The sequence below is a fragment of the Anser brachyrhynchus genome (genome assembly GCF_964034855.1).
Source record: "Anser brachyrhynchus genome assembly, chromosome: 22".
NCBI classification, from domain to species: domain Eukaryota; kingdom Metazoa; phylum Chordata; class Aves; order Anseriformes; family Anatidae; genus Anser; species Anser brachyrhynchus.
The window spans coordinates 2,621,355-2,648,048 of record NC_137715.1 but is presented as its reverse complement, the minus strand read 5'-3'; the positions used below and the strand labels follow the sequence as shown (position 1 = coordinate 2,648,048).

Below are 26,694 nucleotides of genomic sequence, written 5' to 3'. Positions count from 1 at the left end.
TCCCAAATTATTCCGTGTGCGCACGTTCCTGTAAAGTTGTTGTCTGAGGCTGCTGGGCATCACCTGCAGCTGTAGGCTCCCTTCACTATGGTACAGTAGAGGTATGAACAGGTCAGCACGACGAAGTACCTGAGAGGAGGTTATGAGCTGTAGGAAAAGGCCCCTCTTGCACTTAGCTATGGATATCAAAAGATTAATTCCAGTGGGGGCTTTGGTAGCACCACTTCCAGCTGTATTGCACCTTGATAAGGGCAGAGCTGGAGCAGGGGCCCACTGGCGACCCTTCCCATACAGGTACCTGGTGAAATGCTGCATCGTGCAGGAACATCCAGGCAGCACAGAAGCGGCAGCGCCTTGATCCTGCTTCCCATCGCCTACCAGAGGTGAGCACAAGCCCCGTTATAGACACGCAGCCAGATTCAGACTACATGAGTCTCGGCAGCCGTGGCAGCCGCTGGTATCTCAGTGCCTGGTCTCTAATTCGGGCACAGGGTGGCTGTGCTTTGCCTGTGGCTATTGCCATTGTAAACTCCCCAGCCTGGGGCTGTTACACAGCATACACCTGCACTGCTTCTCACCTCCATAGTACCTGGGGAGCTAAATGCATAATTTCCTAAGCAACTTTGTCCTTCAGACGTGAATGTCACCCTTTTTTGCACCCCCTTCCAACGGCTATGACCATGTCACAGTATTGGTAAAGAAGTTACATATTTGCTGCTTCTCTGCTTTCCTTTCACCTTCCCAAGCCCCTCGCATCCTGATCATCCCCTCCCATCCTGTTCATCCCCTCCTCTCCCGGAGCCTTTCCCAGGTTTGTGAGAAATGATGCTACCACAATACAGCTCCAAGTCAATTTAAACGTGATAACAGAATTCTGCTGTCCCAGTTCGACTTATTTTTCTGAGCAGACAAGTAGGAGATACATAATTAGAACGTATATGATATATATATATATGTAAAGCAAATACTTCCTAGTATCTAAATAAGCAGAAATGTAAAAAAGTCAGCTCTTGTGAACAAATAGTTTTCATAATAAGCATCATCCCTGAAACAGGGAAAAAATAGACTTTATGCAAATAAACAAGAGGCTGTATCCTGGAAATGCAACTGCAACCTCAGGTCCACCAGCACGCTGAACCGTAATTAATAGCTCTGAAAGCAAGCGGGGAGCAGACTGCTACAAAAGGGCCTGTGGGTGGTGGAAGAAAACCTCAAATAGATGCACTGCTCCGAATCTGCATTTTACAAGTGCTGCGGAATTAAGCTTTAGTTACAACTGGGAACGGGGAATTAGGGCTCCCAAAGTCCTTGCCTGGTTGTATGTTAATTGTCTTTATGCCTTGGGTTTCCTCGTCTCGAAAGGAGGGGTGGGAGTAATTTCCTTTCTCACACACAAACCGTAAATCTGCTAATATTTGTAAAATACTTACAGCTGCTCAGGGGAAAGGCGTTTTTCAAGGGGAAAAAAAAAAAAATACTTGCTTAGGTGACAGCGAGCATCATACCCGTGTCCATCTCAGAAGCTGGTTGGGTCGTCCCTTACCTCTCACTCTGAAGAACGCAGAGATCTTCCCAAGTCAGCCTTCAGGCCGAGAAGCGGGCGCTGGGGCACTCAGCCTGGCTGCAACACCGAAGGTCGCACGCCCAGGGCTGGGCTGGGGACAGCAGGATGTGCCCCAGCCCTGGAAGAGGTCTGTGGGGAGCTGCGAGTCTGGTGGTCGTGCTGGGCTTTTCATTACCTTCGGGAGACGATTTTATTAGTCTGCACAGAAAACATTTCCCTCTACTGGCTGCAGGAGACAGGTTTTGTTGTGGCTTCAGCGAAGGGGAATGCCTCGCTACCCCTCGCCGTGGCACACCGCTGTTTTCCTTAGCAGAGGCTCACCCTCAGCTGACAGGCTGAGTCCGAGGAGGCAGAAAACACCTGCAGGTTCCCATCCAGCTACCAACAGAGGAGCCCGGCAATAACCTTCAGCTTTTCCCACAATTTCCTCATCACAAAAGGAGTAAAGAAGAACCTGGGAGCCCAATTTATAGACTGTAAAACATACAAAGGATGGGCTTTTTTTTTTTTTTTCTTTTCTACACCTCAGATCCTGATTGTTTCACAAGTAGGTCAGAGCAGGCAGCAGACTGTCCTTTTCCTCAGAAAAACTGACCTGCATTTTGTTGACGCCCCCCCCAGTTTGAAGTAAAAGTCACAAAAATCGACAGGTGGTTTTGTTACCTTTATAAAAAAAACTGACAATCTTCGCATGCGCCGGCAGAAGGCAAGTTGAGCCCTTTTCCTCTGCACAACATACATAACTAGTAACATGCCAGGGTTGCTTTGATAAAGAAAAAAGAAAGCCTTTTAAATTTGTTTTCTTTTTTTAAGTACTGAAAGTAGCAGGTTTGCTATTCTCTTAAGAATAATGGTGGGTTCCGTGCTCCATGGCAAGCCACGTGCTAGTACCTGCTGGCTGCCTGGCGCCCGCTGCTGAGGGTTGGTTCAGCCTCTCCACTCCTCTGTACAAGGGTTTTGAACACCACCAGCACGCAGACCCGCAGAACAATAAGCAAACCCACAGGGAGACTCTCTTACCTCCTTCACCCTTTCCCCTGCTGCTCCCTGACGCAGGCGGGGGTAACTCAGTGCGCCTGAGTGTCCGCAAAGAAATGGAGATGTGTTGCAGCTCCTGCTGCTGGCAAAGCAAGCCCGCGATGCCTGCGGGTTCCTGGGGGCAGCGGCGGAGCAGCTCAGGGCTGTGCATGGGTCTGCAGGAGCCCCCTGTGCCCCGAGCTGCCTGGCACTGGCACCAGGGACTGCTCACCACGAGGCAATACGGAGTAAGGAAAGCTTAGAGCAATCATCGGGTCAATATGTTTAGCATTTATGCTACCCCTTGTTATTGCACTTTGTTATTTCAGTGCCTCTGCTGCAGGCCAGATTTTTATTCCTCAACAGCCAGGAGAGCCTCCTTGGCTCCGTGGAGCTGCTTTGCAACTCTGAAGAGCATTTGCATCTGATTTTGCATGAACTTGAGTCTGAGGTGAATCGGGAAGCTGTTATCAAACAGATATGAGACCGACAGGATGAGTGGAGGAGGTGTTAAGAAATAATTTCTCTTCCCCTTATTAGGTGTTCCTAACCCAACGATCTTTTAGGAATTCAGCTTTCCCTAAACCTCTGCAAATTAGAAACAAAATGTTAAGCACAAAGATTAACATATTTGCATTTGTAGATTTGGTGTTTAATAAAGTAAATAATAAAATAAATAAACAAAGTAAATCACAAAAGGGGCTGACTTCTTGTAAACCTACATGCACATTTCCCCCTCTGCCACAAAAAATACTCCAACAGTGATTATTATATTTCTGTTACATGTTTCACCCAGAAAGATACCAGATTTCTGCCTCAATAACGTTTGTAAGGTATCACCCTTCTGCTCAGCGAAACGCATCGGACTCTGACGTGGAGCACAGCAGCACTAATTGCGCACAGAGAGAGGAGACGATAATTTAACATGGCAGCAACAGCAAACCTTAAGTGAAGACCAGGCCTAGGTGTGCAGAATGTAATTTTCCAGACTGAAGTATAAGGGGGAAACTTTGGGATTCACCATCTGATTCTGGGTTAGCAAAAAAATCTCTGCTTGTTAAGAGTCAATAAACAGGGTCTCAGTTTTGCATTCCCAGGGAAAGGACGAGAGCAAACCAGCCTCCCAGCACCATGCTACAACGATGAAGTGGAGCGAGTTGTCTGAGGCGCCCTCCAGACCCCAGGCCATCACTTTGTAAGGACAAAAGCAAAGACCGCTCCTGGCTGATCGCATCCCCAGTTTCTTACAGAGCTACACGAACAGCTGCTACCACAGAGACGTGACTGGAAAGCTCAGTTATTTATCACGGTCAGATCTCCGTGCTTTGATATAAGGCAAACCCAAATACCCGAGGAAGATCAATTGCTGATTCATAAATCATCAGTGAATTTTTCCCTATGGAAACAAGGTTTTTCTTGGTGTTTCTTCGAAGGAATAATAGGGCCTACCAATATGCTCAGCCTGAGCAAACAGATAAGATCATAAAGCAGAGCGGTATTGGCTGCAATAACTTCCTATCTGTTATGAAGCTTCCCATGGCTCAAACGGATAATTATCTCCATGTTGTGCTGACAGGTTCCCATCTGTTTAGGGCTGAACATTGCATCTTAAAAAGAAACAGAAAGGAATAGCACCAGTTACACTCTGACAGGTTTGCTCAGCTCTTCAGAAAACCCAAGGAACTTGATTTGAGATGCTAATGAATTCTTAGTAATCCACTTTTTTTTTTTGTGCTGGTATCTATTTCCCTGCAAATCTGGAAGATGGAGAAATGCCGAAGACAGGAATAATATAAGGAATATTTCTAGGGAAGGAGCAGACTGGAAAACACAGAAACTAGATCCTCAGCTAGGATCTGGGAACTGCCAAGGGACTACTCTGACGTGAGGGGGACCCTAAATGTCTGGATACGCGGGGCACGGACCCGTACCACCCGTGTGTCCTCCGTTGTCTCAGTTCTACATCTCCTCCTTCAGCTCTGGACTCAGCCTCAGCACTGCCACGTAACTTCCAAGCAGCCTTGAGGCAGTCCCTCGGCTCCCTGCTCCAGCTTGGAGAGGCGAGGAGAAAACGGCAAGTCCTGGCATTAAGTCCGTTTCTGCTCCCCTTCCTCACACACCCCAGACTAGGACACTTAGGATCCAGAGAGGAACAGGGACACTGTGGAGCTCTGTGTGGTAGTGAAGACCCTGACATGATTTTCTGCAGCCCTGAGTTCGGTAGGATGCCACTTTGTTTTGATGTTGAAGTGAGTACATGGACGATACAGCACCACAGAACTGCAGCAAGGATCAGAGCAGCCAGGCCAGGCATTACTCTTAATCACTTAGTACATGGAATATATTAAGTAATTACTTTGTAATTTCTTACCTTGTTTGCCTATTTTTTGTTGGATTTTCAATTATCTTTTTTTTTTCCCCTTTTAATTCCTCCAGCTGCACCTCATCCATATTGCTGTTCTGCAAGCAAAATAACATGAAAATTGGACTTTGCATTATCAAAATTCTGATCATCTTCCGAGCAGATCAAACAATTCCAGGGGTCTGGGACAGGACTCTGGACGTATACATTCCTGCCCCCCTTAGACCTGTGCCATTCATCAGCCTTTCAGCAGCCCTTAAATAGAGCTGCAAACCAAAGAGGACATGGTGATTTTATCAGGAGAATTCATTAAAAGGGATGATACAAAACAGAGCCTTGATTTGCTCCATGTCCTTGCACAACGCATAGTAGAGCTCGCGCTGGATGAGTCAACAACCCCCCCACTAATCGTACACTTTTCTCATTTCATAATTAGCCTTAAACTGCTCTCCTCGACTATAAGTGAAAGACTGCATCGGAGCTCCTTAATAACATTTCAGAATTTCACTGAAACCTCACATTTGGCAAATGAGGAAAAATTTAGATTTAAACAGAGTAAATACTGAAGAAATTTTACTGCCTAAGACTGCATATGAAGTGACATGAAACTTGGAAGCGCTTTGTCTTCTGTGGCTTATTATTATTATTATTTCCATTTTGTAATGTTTACAGTGCAGTAGATGCTGTTCTTATTAGTACTGGTCCTAGTGCTGCATTTTTTCCACTACTCTCTTTTGAGTCCCACCACATTTGGCATTTTCTTTTAAAGCCCCAGCTCAATTCAAGAAACCACCAAAAAATGCCATCTTTCTGTCCATTGCTCAATAGCTTTCTAGTTATTTAGTCAGAATCTAGCCCTTGTGGAAGTAGGGAAAATCGGAAGACATGAAGAATGTATATTCTAAACTAAAAGGCAAAAAGAACACCTTAAATAAGTAATATATAAAGCCAGTTTTGGGAGGCTGAACGTAGTGGCTTGGCATTACTGTAACGCGCTTCCTGCCCTCAGCGTCTAAAATGTAAGAAGGCTCGCTTGAACGGGATGGGGGGAGCGAGACAATCCTTCCCATACTCAAAACCCCGGCACCACTGGGGCTGGACAGGGCCCCAGGGGCCTCCCCTTCCCCACCCTGAAGCACAAAATTCTTCCTCGCTTTTCTGTTAAGGTATCCCTAACTAACTGGTGTCTTATTTCCTATTTGCACCTAGTTACCCATTTAAATATAGCCGATGATCTTATCACAGGGTTCTGCCATGTTTTTTTCTCGAAAATCATGCATGCGTAATGAGTGAAAGCCGTGGTGTTTTAATAGCAGTAAAGATTTAGATCCTGCTACAGGAGCATTGCTGCGGAATTTAATGCAGTGCTGGAACACGGCTTCGGAGCATTCACATCTACCTCGCAGCTTCCTATGAGTTTTAGATGCCTGACATGCCTGCGCTCCTCGGAAAATCTCACTAGCAGCTGTCTGCCGTCTAAACCCTACATATTTGAAAAGCTGACTCCATCCAAGTCCCGCTCTTGTCATTTAAATATGCTGCCACCGTTGCTATCATTGGCAGTAGCAGAGCACTCAAGACACAACCGGTATTTTTACCAGACTTACATAACTCTGCTCACACACACAGCGTAGGCAGGGCAAAGATAAATTGGGTACACAAGACAAGGCCACTCATGCATAGAATAAGCAGTTAGCACCCGAGCAGAACCATTACCATAGTGTATAAAACTCAATTGTACTTTTTTCCTTATTAGCTTTCATCCTGTCATCTCAGAACAGTTTACAAACATTGGCTCGGATTACAGAACCTCAAATAAAAAACACAACCGTGAGTCACTCATCCAATTTGAAACAAACACGAGATAATACTTTTACCACACAACAGAATTTAATTGCCGAAGTGGGTGTCACTGTTACTACCATTAATTATGCCAATCATTAAGTAGTCGGACATATTTATGTAGGTTAGATCCACCAGTACATGTTTAACACAGGAATCTTGATGAACCCCCAACTAAGAAGCCCTTAATTCACTGTCAGGCTCCCTAAAGTTATTCCAGGGGAAGCATACTCCATATATGCTCCATTTTCCCCAGGCAATGGTACTTGGTCGCTAGGGACCAGTGTTTCCAGCAAATGAACAAGTAGAAAAGTGTGAAAGTCTTTACTCAGGCATCCCTAAAATGCATCTCTCTCTAGGGGAACGCAGCAAGGCAAAACAAGAACTAATTTAGGAGGAAGATGAGAATGATACTTTACTACGTGTGACAGAAATGCTGAAGGAGCTTACGGGTGCAGAATGCAACCGCTATGGAATCACATTATTTTTGCACACTTGTCTAATTCACCTTTTCAAGGTGAATATTGCAATTATGGTTACAGCACCATGGCGCTCCCACTCTCATTGTCGTTAATTTAAGCAGCAGTTAGCAGAGGATGCTGTATTATTATATTTGGGTTTGACTCTTATTTGGTTTCTATTTCAGTTTTGCTATGGCAATTTTTTCCTTCAATAAACTTACAGAGGAAAAAAAAAAAAAAACTGTGAAGAAAAGCCTACTGGGGAAAAGTCCTTTAAGGCAGCTGCAGCCCTCTGCTGCCATCGTATGGGAAGTGCCTTAGGAGCAGCAAGAAAACCTCTCCCCAGGGGTTCTGTTACTATCCCCCAAAGAACTGGTTATTTAGAGAGCTATTTCAGAAGCAGCACTGAAAAGAAATAATAGTTCTAAAATCAGCTTTGTAGTGAATATGAACTGTTCACTGCTCCAACAGACAATGGTAGCTCGCTGTGTTTTTCCCCGATCATCCAACACCGAGAACGATGCTGTGCCCTCTCTTACAGTGCAGTGTAACAGCATTCAGTGCCCGCACAGCAATTTGTAACCGCCTGTTGCAGCACAGCTTCCACTAGCAGTGTTTGCAGCTGGTGTTGTGCCATATTTTTGTTTTACAGCACTACAACTTTGCTCCGAGACACAAGTTATGGCACCGTGCCTTGGTGCTGTGACATCCCTCCTCTGCAGCATCGTTAGTTTGCATGCAGGCTTCATGTCCTGCGTAAGGACAAGCTTCTCCCACAGCCTGCCTCCTTTGCTTGGGGTCATGTTTTCCCCAGGAGACGGAGGACGGGGCTCGGTGGGCCTGGCCTCTGATGGGAACAACTTTGCATGGCATCGGGGCTGTGCGGTAACACAAGTGACGGGCAGCTGGGGGTCAGCATCTTCTCACAGGTAACTAGGGATAGGAGTAGAGGGAATGGCCTCAGGTTGTGGCAGGGGAGGTTCAGGTTGGCAATTAGGAGACATTTATTCTCAGAAAGAGTAGTCAGGCGTTAGGACGGGTTGCCCAGGGAGGTGGTGGAGTCACCATCTCCCTGGGGGTGTTCAAGGAAAGGTTGGATGAGGTGCCTGGGGACATGGGTTAGTGGTGACATTGGTGGTAAGGGATGGTTGGACCAGATGATGTTGGGGGTCTTTTCCAACCCTAACGATTCTGTGATTCTATGATTCTATGACAGCAACATGCACACAACACCCACAGCCGTGTGGGCGCCCTAACATTCACAACCTGCCCATGCCATGACCGCAGGCCTCACATCCCACAACAGTTGGTTATTCATGAGGGGGGCATGGTAATATAACAGTCTCATTGAGTATTCAAAGAGGGTTGGGGACAAATAGGTGGGAAAGGCGAGCCCTGAGCCCGTGGCTTCCTGCTGAAAGGGGCAGCAGGGAAAAAGGCGGGAAAATAATTATCGCAAGCTAATTAGCGCAATAATTTGTGCTAATAATTCCCACACCACACAGACAGGAAGGGAGGAATTATTATTAATACTTTTGAAATACGGCTGAAATGAAGTGACGCAGTAATTTGTTCCCTCCAAAACATCCGTTGCTGCTTTTAGTGCAGCAGCCGTCGCCCCGCTGATAATCACCGCCCCATTGATAACCACCGCCCCGAAACTGATCGTCTTTGCGCTGGGTTTACAAACAGTTCGGCTCCTGACCAAAACACACAGCCATAGGTGTGCCCGTGCGTGTGCGCATCTTGCTGTGTGCATAACCCTGCCCAGCCCCACCTTTGAACTCAAGTAAAGGAGGTGGTGATGTTTGACTGAAATAAAATCAGTTATGTTTTAAATAATAAATAAATAAATAAAATTAATTTCAGTGTTTCCTTTTCCCTCCAGGACACGCACGGTGCTCGCTGCAGGCGGCAGGGCCTGCTCACCCGCCGCTGCCTCCGCTCCTTTGCCCGCTCCCCTCAGGCAGCCTGGCGGGCGGCCTGGCCCCGGGGTGCGTGTGGGGAAGGCATTTCCGTGAGGTAAAACGGAGCTCATAAAGTCCTGTCTGTGGGTAGGTACAGACTGCGTGGCCTTCTCTATTAACTGGACGTGGGTGCGGAGGTGCAGGTCCCTGTTTTCAGGCAGCTAACCCGCATTTTGGAGGGCTGCACGTGAGAGCGGATCCAGAGAACAGAGGGGAATGCGGCCTAGCGGGGTGCACGGGGCTTGTCATTTGGCCTAAGGATCCCTCACCGCCCCACTAAATCTGACACAAAAGCACAGGTAAAAGGCCAAATATAAACCGTTCCATCCAGCACTGCCGCCCGAGCAGCACGTGCAGCCCAGTCTCTGCCAAAAGAATCAGACGCTGGCATTTCCCCTCTGAGGAATTCCCAAAGGGATGAGCCCAAACCAGCAATCCCTCACCACACAGAAATCCCCGTCACCAACAGCAGCGGGATCGGGGTTCCCTGAACCATGCTTTCTCATCACAGTTATTCACAGATTTAGATGTTTATGGGTCTGGTTTGAACTACCAACCCAAGGTTAGAACCTTCAGCACAAATATAAATACGCTTCCTGTAAATTGTCAGTGTAAGCCATGGGGTAACAAGTATTTACAAATATAAATACGCTTCCTGTAAATTGTTGGTGTAGGCCACAGGGTAACAAGTATTTATGTACTCCGTGGCTGTGCTGGGTGCCCTGAGGTTTGTCATTCCTCACTTGAACTTGTACGTTTTTGTGTGTGTTGACAAGGAAAAAGGGAAAATTCCTGTTAATATTTGAAGAGATTCGTTTATGCAATTTGTGATGAAGAAAGGAAACAGAAATGCTCCAAACCAATCTCCAAAGTAAACAACCTTTTGTAATAAATGTTTGCCAAATGCTAACACATACTCAGAAAAATACTGATCAGGACAAAAGTGCATCAATTAGCAGGAATTTAGCGACTGCTTAAGGATAAGAAACATTGTATAGAAGATTGAAAGTTGATGCTTTCTGGCTTGTAAACAAATCAGTTTATAGCAACAAATAAGATGACCCTTTCCTGGCTAGTGTTATGGGTTCAGCTAGTTAAATATTTAACGTTTACCTTTCAATTTCCAGTCTCGATTAAGCAGTTCTCTAAACAAGTGGTGTCCCAGCAGCAGATGGAGGTGCACAGTCCATTGCACTGTTCTGGCTGAACTCCCTAAGAAATAAAAAACACATTAAGTCAGAGAGGAAGCAAATGGGAGCTTTCAGTAAAGTCTCTAAGCTTTGGCCTATGAAACTTCCTGCTTGTACTCATTTTTATTTACATTAACTTTATCTAGCCCTGCTCTAAGTTACAATAATGGCAGTCAATCCAACTTCAGTCGAGTTGAATAGAAACAGACTGGAATTGGCTGATTACTTCTGAAAACTTCCCTTGTGTTGAAGTATTCCCTCCCCCCCGCCCCATGCAGACCCAAGGCAAGCTTTTCAGAAAACACTTAAAGATGCCATAAATTCTTGCAGTATAGTCCTCTTAAAGACAGTAAGGGAAGCAGAGGAAGAAAAGAAAGTAACATAGGATTAGAACTTTATTTCTAAAGTAAGAATCAGAAATAGGTAGCAGATTTAGCGTATCTTGAACAAAATTTAGTGGCGCCCTGTTTTTAAACAGGACTGGAGCTACTTTGCATATTTTACACAAGACCTGGAATTTAAGTTGTTTTGAATCCACACTTGTGTGTATAAAACTTCCACTGGTTTTCAGACCATGCTTTCTTTGCTTTTAAAAGATAAACATTTTTTCATATAACTGTGTGTTTATCTATGGGTGATTTCTGGAAAGTTCTTAAAGGATTCTTGAAGGTTACATCAATTTTCTGTCTCTTGCTTAAGCAGCGTAAGAGCCAAATGAAACACTCATTCTAGGAGCAGTCACATTTGCTCATGAGCATTGGGAAAGTTTAAAGTATAAGCTTCCTTAGCTAGCTAGAATAACAACATACCTAAACTAAAAATGCTTCCGCCAAAGTACAACTTCCTGACATCTCAATGTAAGGAATGCGCTCTATACAGTGCACAAGCACCAGTCAGCCAAACCAGTTTGTAACACGGGTAAGGAAGTGCCCCATATTCTTCCAGTTGTTGGTATAAACAGTGCTTCCATTGTGGATGTGGCGATTTTGCTCAGTGGCATATTAGAGAGGCCTGGCTTGCATGCTTTAGCAATAAATATGAAGGATTTTTGGAACTTGTTTTCTGTAATTTTTGTAAATTTTTAATATTTGAAACAATGAGGTCTATTGTCTGAGTGTACTTCCCGCTGATAGTACCAGAGATGTTGCAGTGCAGCTTGGACAGATTCCAGTTGTGTTACTACCAGTGCTGCCAGCTCTTGTAATTATACTGCAGCACTCATTCTCTTTGGCATTTTCCCTGAAGCCTCATCTGCTGGAATCAAAAAATAGTGTGAAAAATCTCAGTTAATTTTTTTAAGATGTAGTGAGTCTCATTGTTGTTTGACAACATGAAGTGTACCTACTCTAGAGACTCAGAAACCAGAAGGTAAATCGTAAAAACATATTTATTGTTCTTTTAAAACTCTTTACTTTTCAGACCTTCATTTTGGGAAAACTTGTGTCACTGAATTTTTTGAGATGGCGATGTTATATCATTTGTATATCACACATGTAGTTGTTATATGAAATTAAGCCATGCTAGATGCTGCAGGAAAAAGGTTCTCTCTCTATTTTCTCTCCAGAGTGAATTGATGAGACTAACAGAACAATGACATCCACTGCAAGGACCAGCTACACCTTGATTCCTAACCAGAAATACAGACGCAGTAACCGTCACTCCAGACAGCGCTGCAACGTCATGGATACAGATCCCCAATCTCTGTCAACACTTGGATATTTTAAAACACTGCCATTAGAGATATTTCAAATGCTATTGAATTATCTCTCAGGTGAGAATATAATAAGAAAGGTATTACTTCAAATATCTGAAAATTACCACAAAAGTTTTCCATAGAAAAATACATTATTATTTAAAATGTTTTACCTTTTAGATAGTAGTCATTTTATGTGACTTATTCTCTGAATTTTTATGTATGAAGAACCACATGACCAAAAATAATTTATAATTGCAGACTATCTGAAGTTCTTTTTGCCTATTATGTGAAAAGTATTCCTTAGTTCTATACATTTATAATAATCACCGTCTGCTGGCAAAGGAGATAAACAGTAATACTTTATTATTATTTCTTGACCTACTTTTGAAGCAAGATAAAGTTATTGACTACTGATCAGCATTTTTCTTGCAGTAAAAATTTACATGCATACTGAATTTTGCTTTTTCAGTGAAGGATATCAGCATGCTGTGCATGGTGTCAAAAACCATCAGCAACCGCCTTATGACTTACATCTCAACCCCATCAGGAAACCGAAGGCTGTTATTGCAAGACTTTCATAACATTGAGCTACCTGGCAAGAGAGAAGGATCCTATATATTAGAGCACTACAAATCTCTAGGTGATCCTTTAATGCAAATGGTAACAATTACGGGAGAACCAAACTTGATTAAAAGGTTTCTTCTGTTATATGCATTGATTGGTAAAATGCTGAGGATATGGCCCAAAACATTTGTGCAACTCCCTCTAAGATTGAAGTTCCTCCCCATGTCAAACAGCCTACTCAAATACCATTAAATCGGAGGGGAGTGGTATTGCTTGAAATGATTCCAAAACCTTTTAGTTTTGCAGAAAATAATGTATGTTCTGCCTCATCCATGTTTATTTTTTATTTTTTCATAGTAAATGGAAAGCAGGGTTTGAGCAGAGGAACTGGATCAGTTCTCAGTAGTAGGTTTTTCCAAATTTAGTTTATTTGGACACCACAACTGGAAACTGCAGCAGAAACCAAGACTCCCAGGCCCCACACTAGCTAAGGAATTTGGCTGTTCAGACTGCCTTCATGTATCACTTTGGACTAGCTTGCATTCCTCAGTCTGGGAAATGTAGCTGCAGTACTTAAACGCAGTCTAGCTCTAAAATGACCAACAACCATTTCCATCAGAAAGCCTGATAGCCTACTGGAGATGTATTGCAGATCACATTCCGCTTCTTAGAAAAGAAGCATGCTCATCGTGAAAATGTTATCACAGTTGTCACTGATCAGCATTCCCCTTGGCAGCCGTGTATCAGAGTTCAAAGGCTGAAATGAGCATGAAGAACACATTCTCCTCTCACTTATGTGGAAACGCCTGCACTTTGGCAGTCATGGTATAACTCCTTCTGGATGGAAAGATTCAATTGTTCTCTCTTTCAGACCTCTTTTGGCATAACATAATAGAAACCCAGATCACAGTAACATAGGGTTGGTGGTAATGAAGAACACTGTACATCTTCATATTAGAAACTGTTTGCTTTCTAACTGTTTTTTACTAATTTTTAAAAGACTGATTCTAACTCATTCAGCCCATCACTCAGAAAAGGAACATTCTTTCTTATGCATCTAGAAGGCTGAATTTTTTTTCACCCACCCACAATAAGCATTAATCAATCAGAAACAAATTAAATTAAATCTTAATTTGATCCATATCAATTTACTGTTATCTAGCTGATTAAAAAACATTGAGTTTATTTGACAGGAAAATAAAATGGTGCCATGGCTAGATGCAGAATTATAGGCAGAAGTATGGTTTGAACTTAAGACATTAAATAAAGGTATACACAAAGTAGAGGAATACTGTTGCAGTCATTTAGACTATAAAGACATCTTATTATAAGCAATCCATGTAGGTTTTGGGGTATCTTAAAATAATTTTAGCGTTTGTTTTGTTTTTAAAATTAAACCTGATACTTTGAAACTGTTTAAAAAAAAACTAAATTGATTTTGGCATTGTAGTAACCACATACGAAATGACAACTTGTTATTTAAATATAGGTGTGAACCCATCACTGTAGTAGGCCTAGTAATAAAAAACACGACATATTTAAAATATATAGATCATTGGCAATATCTATCTCATCAGTGGAAGGCTCAAGAAAATGTTTTTCTTAAGAGATCAGTTACAAAATCAATATTTACTTTACAGCAGGAAAGACTGGACTCAATGGGAAAAATTCATTCCTGTTCAGAGAGCCTGCACAGAGTCTATGTAATACATAAATCTCACTTAAACTTAGAGGAGTCTGGCTGCACTCTAGTGCATGGTAAAATCTTCCATTACTTGTAATGGGGTCAAAATTTCAGTCATTGTTTAAAATGGACTTGAGCTATAACTGATTGTGGCACTGACCTTCAGCACAGAGGGGATTTTGCTGTACAAAACCAGGGGTAGTACATTTTGCTCAACCCTTTTAACTCAGCATATTTTTTTCCCCAAACTGATGGCTGTATTCCTACTTGCAACTGCACTGTCTTAACAGTTTCAACTGTTCTTCAGGGAGTTCTCTCCAAAGTCTAACCTAGTCAACAGAAAATTGACTTTACTGAGCTTTGGACCATGTCCTAGGCTGATAAATAAATTATGTCTGTCATGGAAGAATGTTAACACACTTCTAAGGAAAGAGTCAATTTAGAACCACGGTAAATGTATAAAGTACTTTTTGACATTGGAGAAGTTATGTATTTCTGGAGAGACTGACAGTTCAGGAAGAAAAGTAGCAGATTTTCTATGGATTTGTTTGATTAATTAACAAGCTCGCTCTATATATTATCCTGGTAGAAGTTTTTGAAGAGCAAGCTGTTAACCCATTTTCATAATAGTTTAGAAAAAAAATGCTTCTTAACAAACAGCTGTTCCACACTATAATGAACTCCAGACTTTGACGTCCTAAACACATACCATTTCAGCCCTGTATAGGAAAATAATTTTACCTCTTAGCTATGTTTTACATTAACAGAGTTTAGAATATTTGCTTTTTAGAGCATGTGGTTATCTTGAAAAAATTTTGGAAGCTCAGCTTTCCGTGATGTAAAGGAAAAGCGGAGTTCCCTGGGGGACTGTTAAAAGAGGTGCAACAAGCAACGTTTATTTCCAATATTTTTAACAGCTGTAATTCTAAAAGCAATATAGTTATTTTAATAGGGATTAGTTGTGACTAATAGGGACTCTAAGACAACATAACAAACAAGCTATGCTGTAGGAAGCTTACATACTTCCTGACAGCATTCCTTTTGTCAAAGGTACCCCTGCTACAAAGGATACATCTCTTCTACAAAGCACAGCCCCCTGTTACGTGCCGCTCTTTTTGCCTTAGCATCTTTTTCTCACTGGTGAGAAATGCATCACATGCACGTGATGTGAATGCTTAAGGTAATTCAGAAGTGTACGTGCCGTGTATGTGTGCTCATATTTGTGTGTGTGTTCATTTTGTTCACAGGATTGTTGCTTAAAAGATGCACACTTCTATTACCTACAAAAGATAGGCTAAAGTATATACACAAGATACTCTCAGAAGTAAGTTCACATTCCTTTCACTAGTGCTTTGAACTGTCACATTTCTATAAGGTAATTTTTAGTGAATTGTCTTTTACAATCCCTTTGCTGGAGTTTATTACCACAGTATAATGAATTCATTGATTTGAAATCAGTCTCTTCTCACTAATAATAAAGAAGCCTAAACCAGCGTATTGAACATGAGGCTGCTCTTCTGGGATTTTTTTTCTGAGAAGCAATGCTGATTTAAGCAGTTCCTACATCCCCTTCTGCCACCCCATAACAGATCTGTCCCTCTTCCCCCTTGTCTCAGCTGAGCTAAACAAGTTATTTGTGGTACTACATGGTGAGTTACATCAGGGAACTGATGGAAGATGAAAATCTGGGATGGGGAGGAGAGTTGGGGGTGATTTGTTACATCAGTCTTAGCCCCAAACGCCTCAGCTGGGCTAATAAAATATATCACTTCTCCCCCAAAATATTTTCCGCCTCATATTCCAAGATCAGATGTTAACTTCTCTTCAGTTTGTGGATAACTAGAAATATTGTGGTGGAAGAGCACAGCTCTCCACAGAAATTTAAATCTCCTGCAAGTAGCATTGCTCTGCTTAGATACCTTTTGGCCACCCAGTCGACCCTGGTTTTGAAATTAAAGCTAAACTATCACATACGTACTGAACGTGTTGCCTTACACAATAAGAAAAGGGACTCCTTCTGCATGCCCATAATCAGTATTGATGTACACAAGGAGTACTGAGTACCTTCAGTCTCAGGAATTTCCTTATGGGCAGTTACAATAAGTTACTAATGTTCTGTGCTTATAGGTTTCCTGCTTTAAACTTAATGGCTGTCCAAGTCCTTTGCATTGTTTAGGATTACAGTGCTATGGGGTACTTTTACAGGTATAGTATCTCTCTGGAGAGAAGGCAAGTATCACAAATATAAAAGAAAATTAAAGTAGTTTTATAAATTAATCTGTGGTTTTGCAATATATTTAGAAGTATAAGACTGCTTTAAGGTTTGGGGAGGGGGGAAGGGGTATTTATTCACTCAGTTCTCTGAATTTCCTTTGTGGTTGTTAAAGTTGCTGATTTGACTCTGGAGAATTCCTTGGTCTGGATTTCACTACCAAGCAGTCTGGATTTTGATTAGTGATTTATTATCTAAGAAGACATTGGAGAAGGGGAGCATTTTGTTACACAGCTTCGAATTCACAAACCAAGAGGAGAGATCACTTAGTTTAAAAGCAAAGGATAAGACAATTACTTGTGCCAGGACATTTGTCTTTGTAGCAAATACTATTGTGTACTTTTCCACATAAGGTTCAAAAAATAAGATCTTGGGCCTGAATGTGGAACACTGTTAGAGGCTTTTGATTCTTAAGTATGTCCTCTGGTACAACGTACAGCATCCCTGTAGCAGATAATGGTTTCCCCACACTCATCGGGGAGATGCTGTGCTGGCAGCCACACTTTAGGTATGCCATCTTCCCTTTCTATTCTTCTGATAAATTGTAGGACAGATTTTATTTATCTAATATGAGAAATTGCACTGTGATCTAAATCTATGGCTCAATCCATCTATTTCCCCCCCTTTCTTTTGTAATCTTCAGATCCTAACAGCAGGCTGGGATGAACTGGAGTGTCACCGGGTTTTTAACTCCCTCTGTGAGCTGAGCAATTTACCCCGTAAAGTACAGACAGTTGTCAGCAGCAAACCAGGTAATCATCAAAGCAGACAAAGGTCCTACAAAATCAAACTGCACTGTCATGGAGAAGGCAGAAAATGGATCTTGATTACTGCAAACAAGATGCATCTGGATTTGAGAACATTTTAGCTCAGCTGAGCCTTTTAGTACTGCTCCTTTCCCGACTCATACGTACGTTGTTAGCTCCAGTATTATGCAGAAAGTGGCCATTTCAAATACTTTGCTTTCGTATAGATAAATACATTTTTTCCACCAAAAGCAAAGCTAAGTGCTTTTGTCTTTGACACATATCCTATAGTGAAGAAAGTTTCCTTGAGATCGTGTGTTTTGTTTTAAATGTTATTATTCCATTATCAAACCAGTGCATAAGTTATATATAGAGAGAACAGCAACATGGACTGGAATGTCTCCTACTGTACAACACTGATGATGAATCAATGGGAAGGCAAAAAAAGATTTAAATGCAGTAAAAAGTTAGGTTTAATATTTCTGAAATACAACGCTGAAGTGGCACACGCCTCTCAATAAATTCTTAAGTTAGCTAGCACAGAACCAGGCATTTCTGTGGAACGCTTTATACATGGCCGCTCACACACTTCCTCCTATTGCCGCTTACTGATGCCATCAAAGAGAAAAGATCAGAGTAACCGAAAAAACACAGCTGAGAGCCCTTGAATGCATACATGAGATGCTGCAGAAAGGTACCAGAGGATGCATTGACAGAATCTATGGTCTAAATTACTGCAATGTATTCAAAAGAGCCAAACTCAGGAAGTAACAGCTGAGAATTTAATGAACCCCTCAGATGTTCTTGGGCAGCCTTAAGAAATCCCTTCTCTCTCTTCCTATAAAATGATTATCCGTATTATGCAAGGCTTAATGGAGCTATATCTACATTCTTTTACCCCAGGAAGTGCCCGGAAGCTGGAGCTGCGGATAAGGTTATTCTATCGTAGTGTCTTGTTGAACCACTGGATTCATCGACGTGATTCTGCGTTTTGGTTGACTCGTATTTTAAAGCCGTGGCCAATGGTTAATCAAGCTCGCCTGTTGTATATCATCTTTGGGCCAGTGTCCTCCCTTGACGGTGAGTAGTTTCAGGGATTAATTTTCAAAGTTTGTTCCTTGAGAATGAGATTTCCCTGTAGGATGCAGCATTTCTGAAAAACGGACTTTATGCAAATAAATTGTAATTGTATTGCCTAGAGAAAAAAATCCTCCTGCTTAACCAGACCTGACCAATGTGTGTGTGCATATATATATACGTATAAAATACATATCCTCTCTGTGTGCACACACATATATATACACTCATATACCAAAAAATAAATAAATAAAGTTACAATTCAAGTGAAGAAATGGCACCTCTCTTCCTCTATTCTCCCGCACTTAGGGTAAAGTTAGCTTGAATACACCTCAAAGAAACATCTGCTTCTCTGAAGAAAAGCCCCCTTCTCGCTTAACTGTTAAACCGGCGTTTCTTTAAATCACTCTGTGATTCATGCTGCAACTACTACTGTCCCTATTAAATGACAGATGGAAAAAAATCTCACTGTCACAGAGACTGAGTTATGTTACCTGGATTCCCCTCCCCTGACTCTGCTTTAAGGCCCAGTTTAGCACCTTCCTTGCTTAAAAATATTACTTTGTCACTTAATAGCAGTTGTGATTAATATTGCTCAGGACATGTGGTTTGGCAGAAAATGATAGAAGGACCAACAGATGAGACCAGTCTGAAAGGTCTAGCAGATGCAATTAAACTGCTGTATGATACGGAAGCTAGAGAATGGACAGCAGACGATGTTATCAGTCTTGTGGATGAGCTGTCAGGTGTGTTTTTGCCTTTATCACTAATCCATAGGATTATATGCTCATGTCCTCCAAATCTGGCAATAATTGTGCTTCAGACACACGGGTGCCTTGGGAAACGGACTGCAATATTCCTTACAGTAGCTGAAGTGTAACTGGAAAAGTCATTACACTTGGAAGTCAGGCAGTAACTGGGGAAGAATGAAACCCAGCACTGGTCATAAATTCAGGCTTTCCCCATTGTGAAGTATTTTAAGAATCTATGAAGAACCTTAAAATTCAAATCTTGTGTAACCATTGTTAAGGAAACATTGCCCAGGCTGGGTAAGCCAAACAACATTTGTTCTGACCAAAATTCTACAGAACAATGTTAACGTTTACACTGAAAGTTTGTTTTGGGTGAGATCATATCATAGAAGCTATTGTGAAGAGCTCTAACTGTAGTGCTAGTAAGAATTGCTTGTGTAACTTCATCGCTCTGTATTTCAGAGAGTGTCTCCTCACAAGTTCTGGTTAGCTACCAAAGCCAACAATTCATAAATTCACATCTTCCGGAATGGTTTTTAATGGCACTCCTTCCTTTTCAAAAAATAATAATTAAAAAGAAAAAAAAAATCACTAAAATTGTCTTTATTTTATTGCAAAGTTGTTCCCCGGGAGTGGCTCATGGAGAACAATGCTCGGCTTCTTATTCTGAGTGGGAACAACATCTGCTTCACTTTCATGGCCAGCAAAGCTGTGAATGGAAGAGCTTTTGAGTTAGCCAGACTTGTGGTCTTCCTGGCTTTGGTGAGTACAACTGAGCGGGGCCTTTTGTCTCTCTACACCCCGATTTGCTTTCTTAGACTTGAAAACTGGGTCCCTATCTACTCCTACAAACCATGACTAGTCCGGCAAGAGTCTTCGTTCTCTTTTGCCCTCTGGGCCGTATCCAACACATCTCTGCAAGGTAGCAAGCCTGCTCCTGAGGAGAAGTACCACTAGCAAAAGGCTGAGAAGGTCCTTTGTTAGCGTGCCAACAATAAAAACAACCTGCATGTCCCCATAACAAGCCTTAATTTTCCAGGGCATGCCTGCAACAAATTCAGTCATTCATTAGAATCAATAGTTAATTCTGAGATTGAATCTTGCCTTTTAAATTGTCATACTCATCACAAAGAGTGTGTTCTAATATTTCCTGTGTACGTCAGGTCTGTGAGAAGGATCTGTACTGCATGGACTGGGCAGTGAAAATGATGCAGAAGGTCTGCAAAGTTTTCAGCACTCCAGGGGAGAGAAACAACTTCCTGCAGAGCATGGAGAACGCCTTTGCTCATATGATCATGGACATGCTACAGGCAGTACTGTCCGGTAAGCCTGCGGGACTTTAATCGGGAGCTAGCACTGACCAAGACGTCAAGCAACACAGCTGATGTGGCATAACAGCCTGCCCTCCATCCCTACCCCTCCAGGCAGAATGATACTGGAGCGCTTGAAGTTTTTGACAACATACAGCAATCGATCAATTACTGTAATCAGGAAAGGTGTTTGTTTTATCTGGGCTTGTCACCTTAAGTACAGTTTGCATCTTTTCAAGGGATGCTAAAAGCATCCCCTGGTGCGGTTTCAGGGCAGGCACTATTTGTAGAAACGAACGTGCAAGCAGCCAGTGTGAACACTCGCCCACAAATGCTAGAACAGGTAGATACACTTGGGGCGCGGATGAGTTGCAGAGACTCGGACTAAGAGACTCCTACGGCCACAGATGGTGAAACCAACAGTCCTTTAAAAATACGTCCCAGCAGAGCACTGGGCCTGAGCCCTTTTGGGCTGCTCTAAACACAGGCTTTGAGCAGCTGCCAGCCAGCCTGTTCAACTCAACAAGCTGCAGTTGCTCCCTGTCCACAGCTTGTCAGCCCTGATAAAACCTTGAGTCTGATTACGCTGGCAATCTGTACAGCTCAGTTAGGACAGATTTTTGTCTTAACGCACAATTGTTCTTGTCCATCTTTGGACAAACTGATGAAGGAATTTTGGAGAGAGTCTCCTGTGTTATTCCACACCTGTCCTACCATCAGGTGCAGTAGCTGATGCCTCGTAAATCTAAGCAGAAGTTGCTGATTCAGCCTCTGTTGAAAACACTGAATAAGATTTAGCTTCAAAGAAGCCATTTAGTTTCACTAATCATTCTTAACTGTTTTTCTTTGTGCTCGTAGGGGATCGTGATGAAGAGGACATCAGCTTTTTGAATTTGTTTCACCTTGTAAATGCACAAGCTAACTTCCATAAGGAAATCCTGTACCTGACCATGAGAAGCAACAGCAACACTATTTGATGCTCTGAATTGTACAGACTCTTGCTCTACTCCCCCTGGATGTCTTTTCCCTTTATTTATTTTTATTTTATTTTTTTTACATTTGCATAGTGGTGCCTGGTTATTTCTCTAATTTCTACCCCAGTAAGAGCTGGAGTGACAGCAGGAGAAGCTAGTGGCATACATGTCATAACAGCTGAATGAGCTCATGGAACGTACTGGGGGACTTCTAAGTGTTCAAAGCAGAGTTTTGCACGTCAGGCCCCTCTGAGGCTGTGTTCAGACGCGCTGAGGAAGCAGGCTGGGGGCCTTCGGTTTGGGAACATAAACTGCATTCTTTTCCCACTGTGTATGTTTGCATATGCAATAAAAGTAACATGGTTTTCATATTTGATGCACATACACATAATAAAGAATGTTATCTTAGGTCAGAACCAAAAACATTTTGATCTTTTAATTTTGTTTTCTCTCGGGAATCCAAGGAGAGAAAAAAAAAGACAGCCATAATTAGAGAAGCACAGCTACATTTTTTCCAGTTTGCCTGGGTCTCTCTCTCACTAACTCTTACATTCTGTGACAGAAGTGCTCCATAGATTGTATGTTCAATTTTGGCAGAAAGAGTTGATTCGTGAAAGCAATTTAACTGTTTTGATTAAGTAGTTTGATTTTTCTTATCCTTCAAACTCCAGGTGCCTTTTAACCAATACAGCAGAAGAAACTTCAAATCCCTCTCCCCACCTGCTGTAGTAACTGAACTGTTGAAGTGTATTTGCCTTTCCTAGGACTTAGCTAAGTTGAAGACAAGTTAAATAAATACACATAGGCTAAGGTCACCATTTCAGTAACGTATATAAATGTTTGCTACTTACAAAAACCTTTGATTTTCTGCTACATTGCCTTCAAAACAAAAATACGTAATACGTAATAAAAACCACTTACTTTACTGTGCATTGTTTGCAACATGGCTACTTTCTTCATATTATCAAATACTCTTCTTCTCCACCTGAATGACTTTCCAGATGTTTTAGTGTTCCTTTAGGACTAGATTTTAGCTGTGGATACCTATGATGAGCTTTTGAAAGCCAGTCTTCAACTGCTGGAAGCAGCTGAAGTGATACCAATTTATCTCAGCTGCCCTCACTTGATTTCATCAGTAATGAGCTGACAACAACCCTGTGATGATTTGCTGGGAAGTTTGCACGTTAAAAATTCCTGCGACATTTTTTGAATATACAATTACGGACAGGATTTGTCTACATTCAGGAGTGGATACGGGAAGTAAATCTGCTGAGGCTCCTTGTGGTGTGCCGGTAGATGGCAGAGGTGAAACCTTTCCCTGGGAGCAGGCTGCCTGCTAGCAGTTGCTCCTAACATCCCTTTTTTCTAGCTGTTTGAAGGTTATATGGGCGAGCATACTGCAGTACCACAATTGTGCTGTAGCTACTTACAATTAGTGAAGTGAGCAAAATGCAAGATTCTTTCTCTGAAACCCTCTCAGTGAACTGAATGCCCCCAAACCGATCACTAATGATCTCAAAATACGAGGGAAAACAGACTTGCAGTGCACGGAGTGGCAGGGAAACGTAGCCAAGAAGCAGCTGAGGCGGAATGCTCCAGCCCAGCTCGTTACCATCCCTCCCCTTGCAAGCAGCACTCGCTACCAATAAATAACCTCAGCAGATGAAATTCAAAATAATGGAGCAGAGCCTTCAGCCACCACATCTCCTCGGCCCATTGTGTTTCTCGCGTGTGATGCTGCTCTGCTGTGCAGTGACACAAAGAGCCGCAGGACGGGTGGAGGTTCCCTACCAGCGTGTATCTCTGCTCCCGGGACCGAGTACAGCGGTGATAAATTTCAGCCCATCACAAGGAGTGCCATTATGCGAGCACAGCGATACGGGAAAAGTAAGTTCTTTGATTCACTGGCAGCAGTCGACAAAGATGAAATGTCAGCTCTGCCAGCACTAGCTCGCTCTTGCAGCAGATCGTTCAGGAATGTGAGTTTCATGTAGCTGCCAAACATGAATTATTGATGGCTTTATTAGTTATTATTAATCACTGCTCTTTTTCTTACATACACAATAGCTCAGCAAGTGTTTGGCGTTAGTTTCGGATTTCTGTAGCGTTCATACATGCGCCAACACTTCCACCAGACAAGGACTTTCCTTCCCGAAGGATCAAAGCTCGGACCCACCGGAATGGCACTTCCCGAACCAGATTTGTCTGAACTGGAAGACAACACCTGCAGCCATCCCCGCAGCCACGCTTTGCAGTATCACCACCTGGTCACCTCCCGCAATTAAACACCGCTGGGCTAACGGCATCCAGGTGGGGAGCCCCGGGCCGCACAGCTGGAGCGGTGACAGTGACACTGGAGAACCTGGTGCTTCTTCCTCCGCCACCGATTTTTAACTGCGGTTGTGGGGAGTCAACAACACCCTGCTGGGATGAGAAGCAAAATTCCCCCTGTGCCGGCACCGCCCTGGTCAGACCGGGACCGATCCCAACTGCAGCTGGAGCTGCGGAGGACTGGAGGACTGTACCCGCACCGCTCCGGCTGTCCTGCGTCTGCCGTGGCCGTCCGTCTGTCCGCAGGCACCTCTCCGGCCCTGCTCAGCCCTCACACCTTGCAGAGCAGCTGCTGGCCCCAGCACCGAGCTGGCTGATGCGGGGCGATTGCTATGCATAGCTGGCTGGTTCGTAAGGCCCTCCGAGGCGAGCGGAGCGCTCAGAGGAAGAGAAAATTATTGTTCCTGGTTTCACACTCAGCTGAGTTTCCATTCCACGCATTCCTCCTTACTCACTCTCTCTTAATCACTGCAGATGTTGACATCAGATACCGACCTACGGAGCGGAGCTTATCGAGAACATGACTTATGTTTGAAGAAATTCCTCCCAGAATATTTCAGGCTTCTGGTTTTCGACTATATTTGGTGTGGAGCGAGGAGAAGCTGCTCTAGCATTGCAGGGTGGCTGGGGCTGAGGCCGCGGCGCTGAGCCCGCCCTGGGAGCCACAGGCGAAGTCACCAACCTCGCGTTTCTCTGGGAGTTTTACTAACAGGAAACCAGCCGCGTATGCAGCTGGCAGCACTGACCGCATCCAGCGTTCCCGACTCCACAACCCCTCTCCTTTCTTTAGCTCATTCACCCAAAAGTCTCACCTACCAGCTCCAGTGCGCCCGTGGGTGCCTGCGCTGCCCCTGCACCCGCGCTGGGCCCTGTCCTCTCCCACCCACCCGTGCTGTGGGTGAGGCACGAGCAGCTTTCCCCGTTGGAGGTGTTTCAGGTGTTTTTTGCTTACAGGTTTTGCTTTCAGGTGTTTATTGCTTACAAGGAAAAGGTGTTCTGGGAGAGGCCAGGCGTGCGAAAACCTCATCTTCTAGGAGGCTGCCACACGCGGCCTGTGAAGTGCGCTGCGCGTGGCTGACGGCGTGAGGGCAGGGCTCAGTGCGGGGCTTCGTAAAAGGACAGGAAAAAATCCTGTGGGTGCCCCAACACCTTCCCAGACCTCTCAAAGCTGGGGAAAATGAAACGGTCTTTCCATCCCACAGAGATTTCCATCGGATCAAAAACGTTCCTTTTGTGCGCTGAGATGAACGGAGACCTTGGGGGGACGAGGGGCACCCGAGGGAGGCCGAGCCCCGGCGCGGCTGCTTGGGCACCCTCTGGGCTGGGTCAGAGACCCTGACACCTCTGCTGTGGCTGCCCCCGTGCCGGGACATACAGAGGTCTCGGTGTGGTTTTGCCACCTCCACGTCCTCCCCACGGCCTGCAGGACGCCCGGCACCTCTCCGAGGAGCAGGGTTTGCCCCCGGGGGCAGCGGGAGGTGCATTTCAACATGGCCAACACCACAGGCGCGCTCATCTCCTCCTGCGTCATTCCTCCTTTTTATTTCATCTCCTTGATCGTTTTCCACAAAAAACCCCAAGTGCTTTCCAAAACAGAACCCAGATCCTGGACCTTGGAAGCGCTCATCCCAAGGGGCCAGCCCAAGTGGGGGGGTCAGGACCCTTCGCCTCCCTCCCGGGAGCATCCCTCAGTGGGGCAGTGGATGTGCGGCGTCCCCCCGCCGCCCCATCTCCCCTCCTTCACCCCCTCAGCCCCCCCCAGCAGTGCCGACCCCGCGTTGCTCCCTCCTCCGGCGTGGGGAGCCGCTCGCGTGCGAGGGCTGACGCTTTTCCAGAAGGATCCGAGCGAGTGGGGCCGGGTGGCGGCTGTGGGAGAGAAAGGAGATGCTCGTGTGAGCTGCGCCCTGGGATGGGGGGGCAGGCATAGGGATGGGGGGGGCGGCAGCGCGAGCACGCACAGGCAGCAGCAGCCCCCCCACCACGAACACCACGAGCACAGGGAGCCCCCCCCGGCTGTTTATGGGGGGCACCAAGACCCCCCCAGCTCCCCTACAATGATGCAACCGGGATCGCTCCTTGCGTCTCCCCAGCGCTGTTCCGTTTCTCCCCCTCGTGGGGACAAAAGCCGCGGGCCCGCGTTGCAGGAGGGGAGGGAGCGCGGCGTTTCCGCGCGGGAAGGGGCCGAGGAGCCCCCGCAGGGAGCAAGCAGCGGCCGCGCAATGGCCGGCGCGTTGTGGCCTGCCTCGAAACCCAACGCCGGTGCCCTCCTGCCAGCACCCAGCAGGAAAAGGCTGCACCGGGGCCGTCAGCCCGGCTGCTGCAGCCAGGCGGGGGGAGCAGCAGCCAACGGCAATAATAAATAAATTATAACCCTCCTCCCCTCTCCCCCCAGCCACGTCCCTCCCCAGGAATCAAAGCCTGGCCGGACGAGTCGCAGACGTCTCACCTGCGCCGCGCGCTGCTCGCCAGGCTGATGCTGAGCCGCCTCTCCCCCGGCATCGCTCTAGAGCATGTAAATGATGTAGGAGAGGATCACCAGGCCGACGATGGCAAAGAACATCAGGATGAAAATATCCAGCATGGTGAGCGAGCAGCCGGCGGGGCGGGGGCTGCCGGGGCTTCCTGCTGGGCGCAGCAGCACGGGGATGCTCGGCACAGCCGCGGCTGTTGCTCGCCGGCCCCGGCCCCGCTCGGGATGGAGATGACGCCGAGCCGACTGAGCCGCTCGCCAGAAGCCAGGCGGATGATAAAGGGATGAACGCGCGCGGTCAGATGGGGCTTTCAGCCTTGTACGGGTGGAGGAGCGCTCACGCAGCGCGCACCGGGCTCCCTGGAGGCACCAGCTGCCTGCAGCGGGATTGTTTTGCCCCTGCTTTTTTTCTGCC

At 44.8% G+C, this 26,694-nt stretch overlaps 1 protein-coding gene across 1 annotated transcript; it reads left to right on the top strand.

Moving 5' to 3' along the window:
* The first annotated feature begins 326 nt into the window (after positions 1 to 326).
* FBXO47 (F-box protein 47) lies at positions 327 to 25,759 on the top strand. Its single transcript, XM_080565164.1, has 12 exons — positions 327 to 383; positions 9,135 to 9,300; positions 11,968 to 12,174; positions 12,569 to 12,739; positions 15,595 to 15,671; positions 16,475 to 16,552; positions 17,263 to 17,371; positions 18,269 to 18,445; positions 19,042 to 19,188; positions 19,814 to 19,956; positions 20,358 to 20,517; positions 21,363 to 25,759. The coding sequence occupies exons 3-12, from the start codon at positions 11,994 to 11,996 to the stop codon at positions 21,479 to 21,481; spliced, it is 1,362 nt and encodes a 453-aa protein (XP_080421290.1). The 5' UTR covers positions 327 to 383; positions 9,135 to 9,300; positions 11,968 to 11,993; the 3' UTR covers positions 21,482 to 25,759.
* Positions 25,760 to 26,694: the final 935 nt, after the last annotated feature.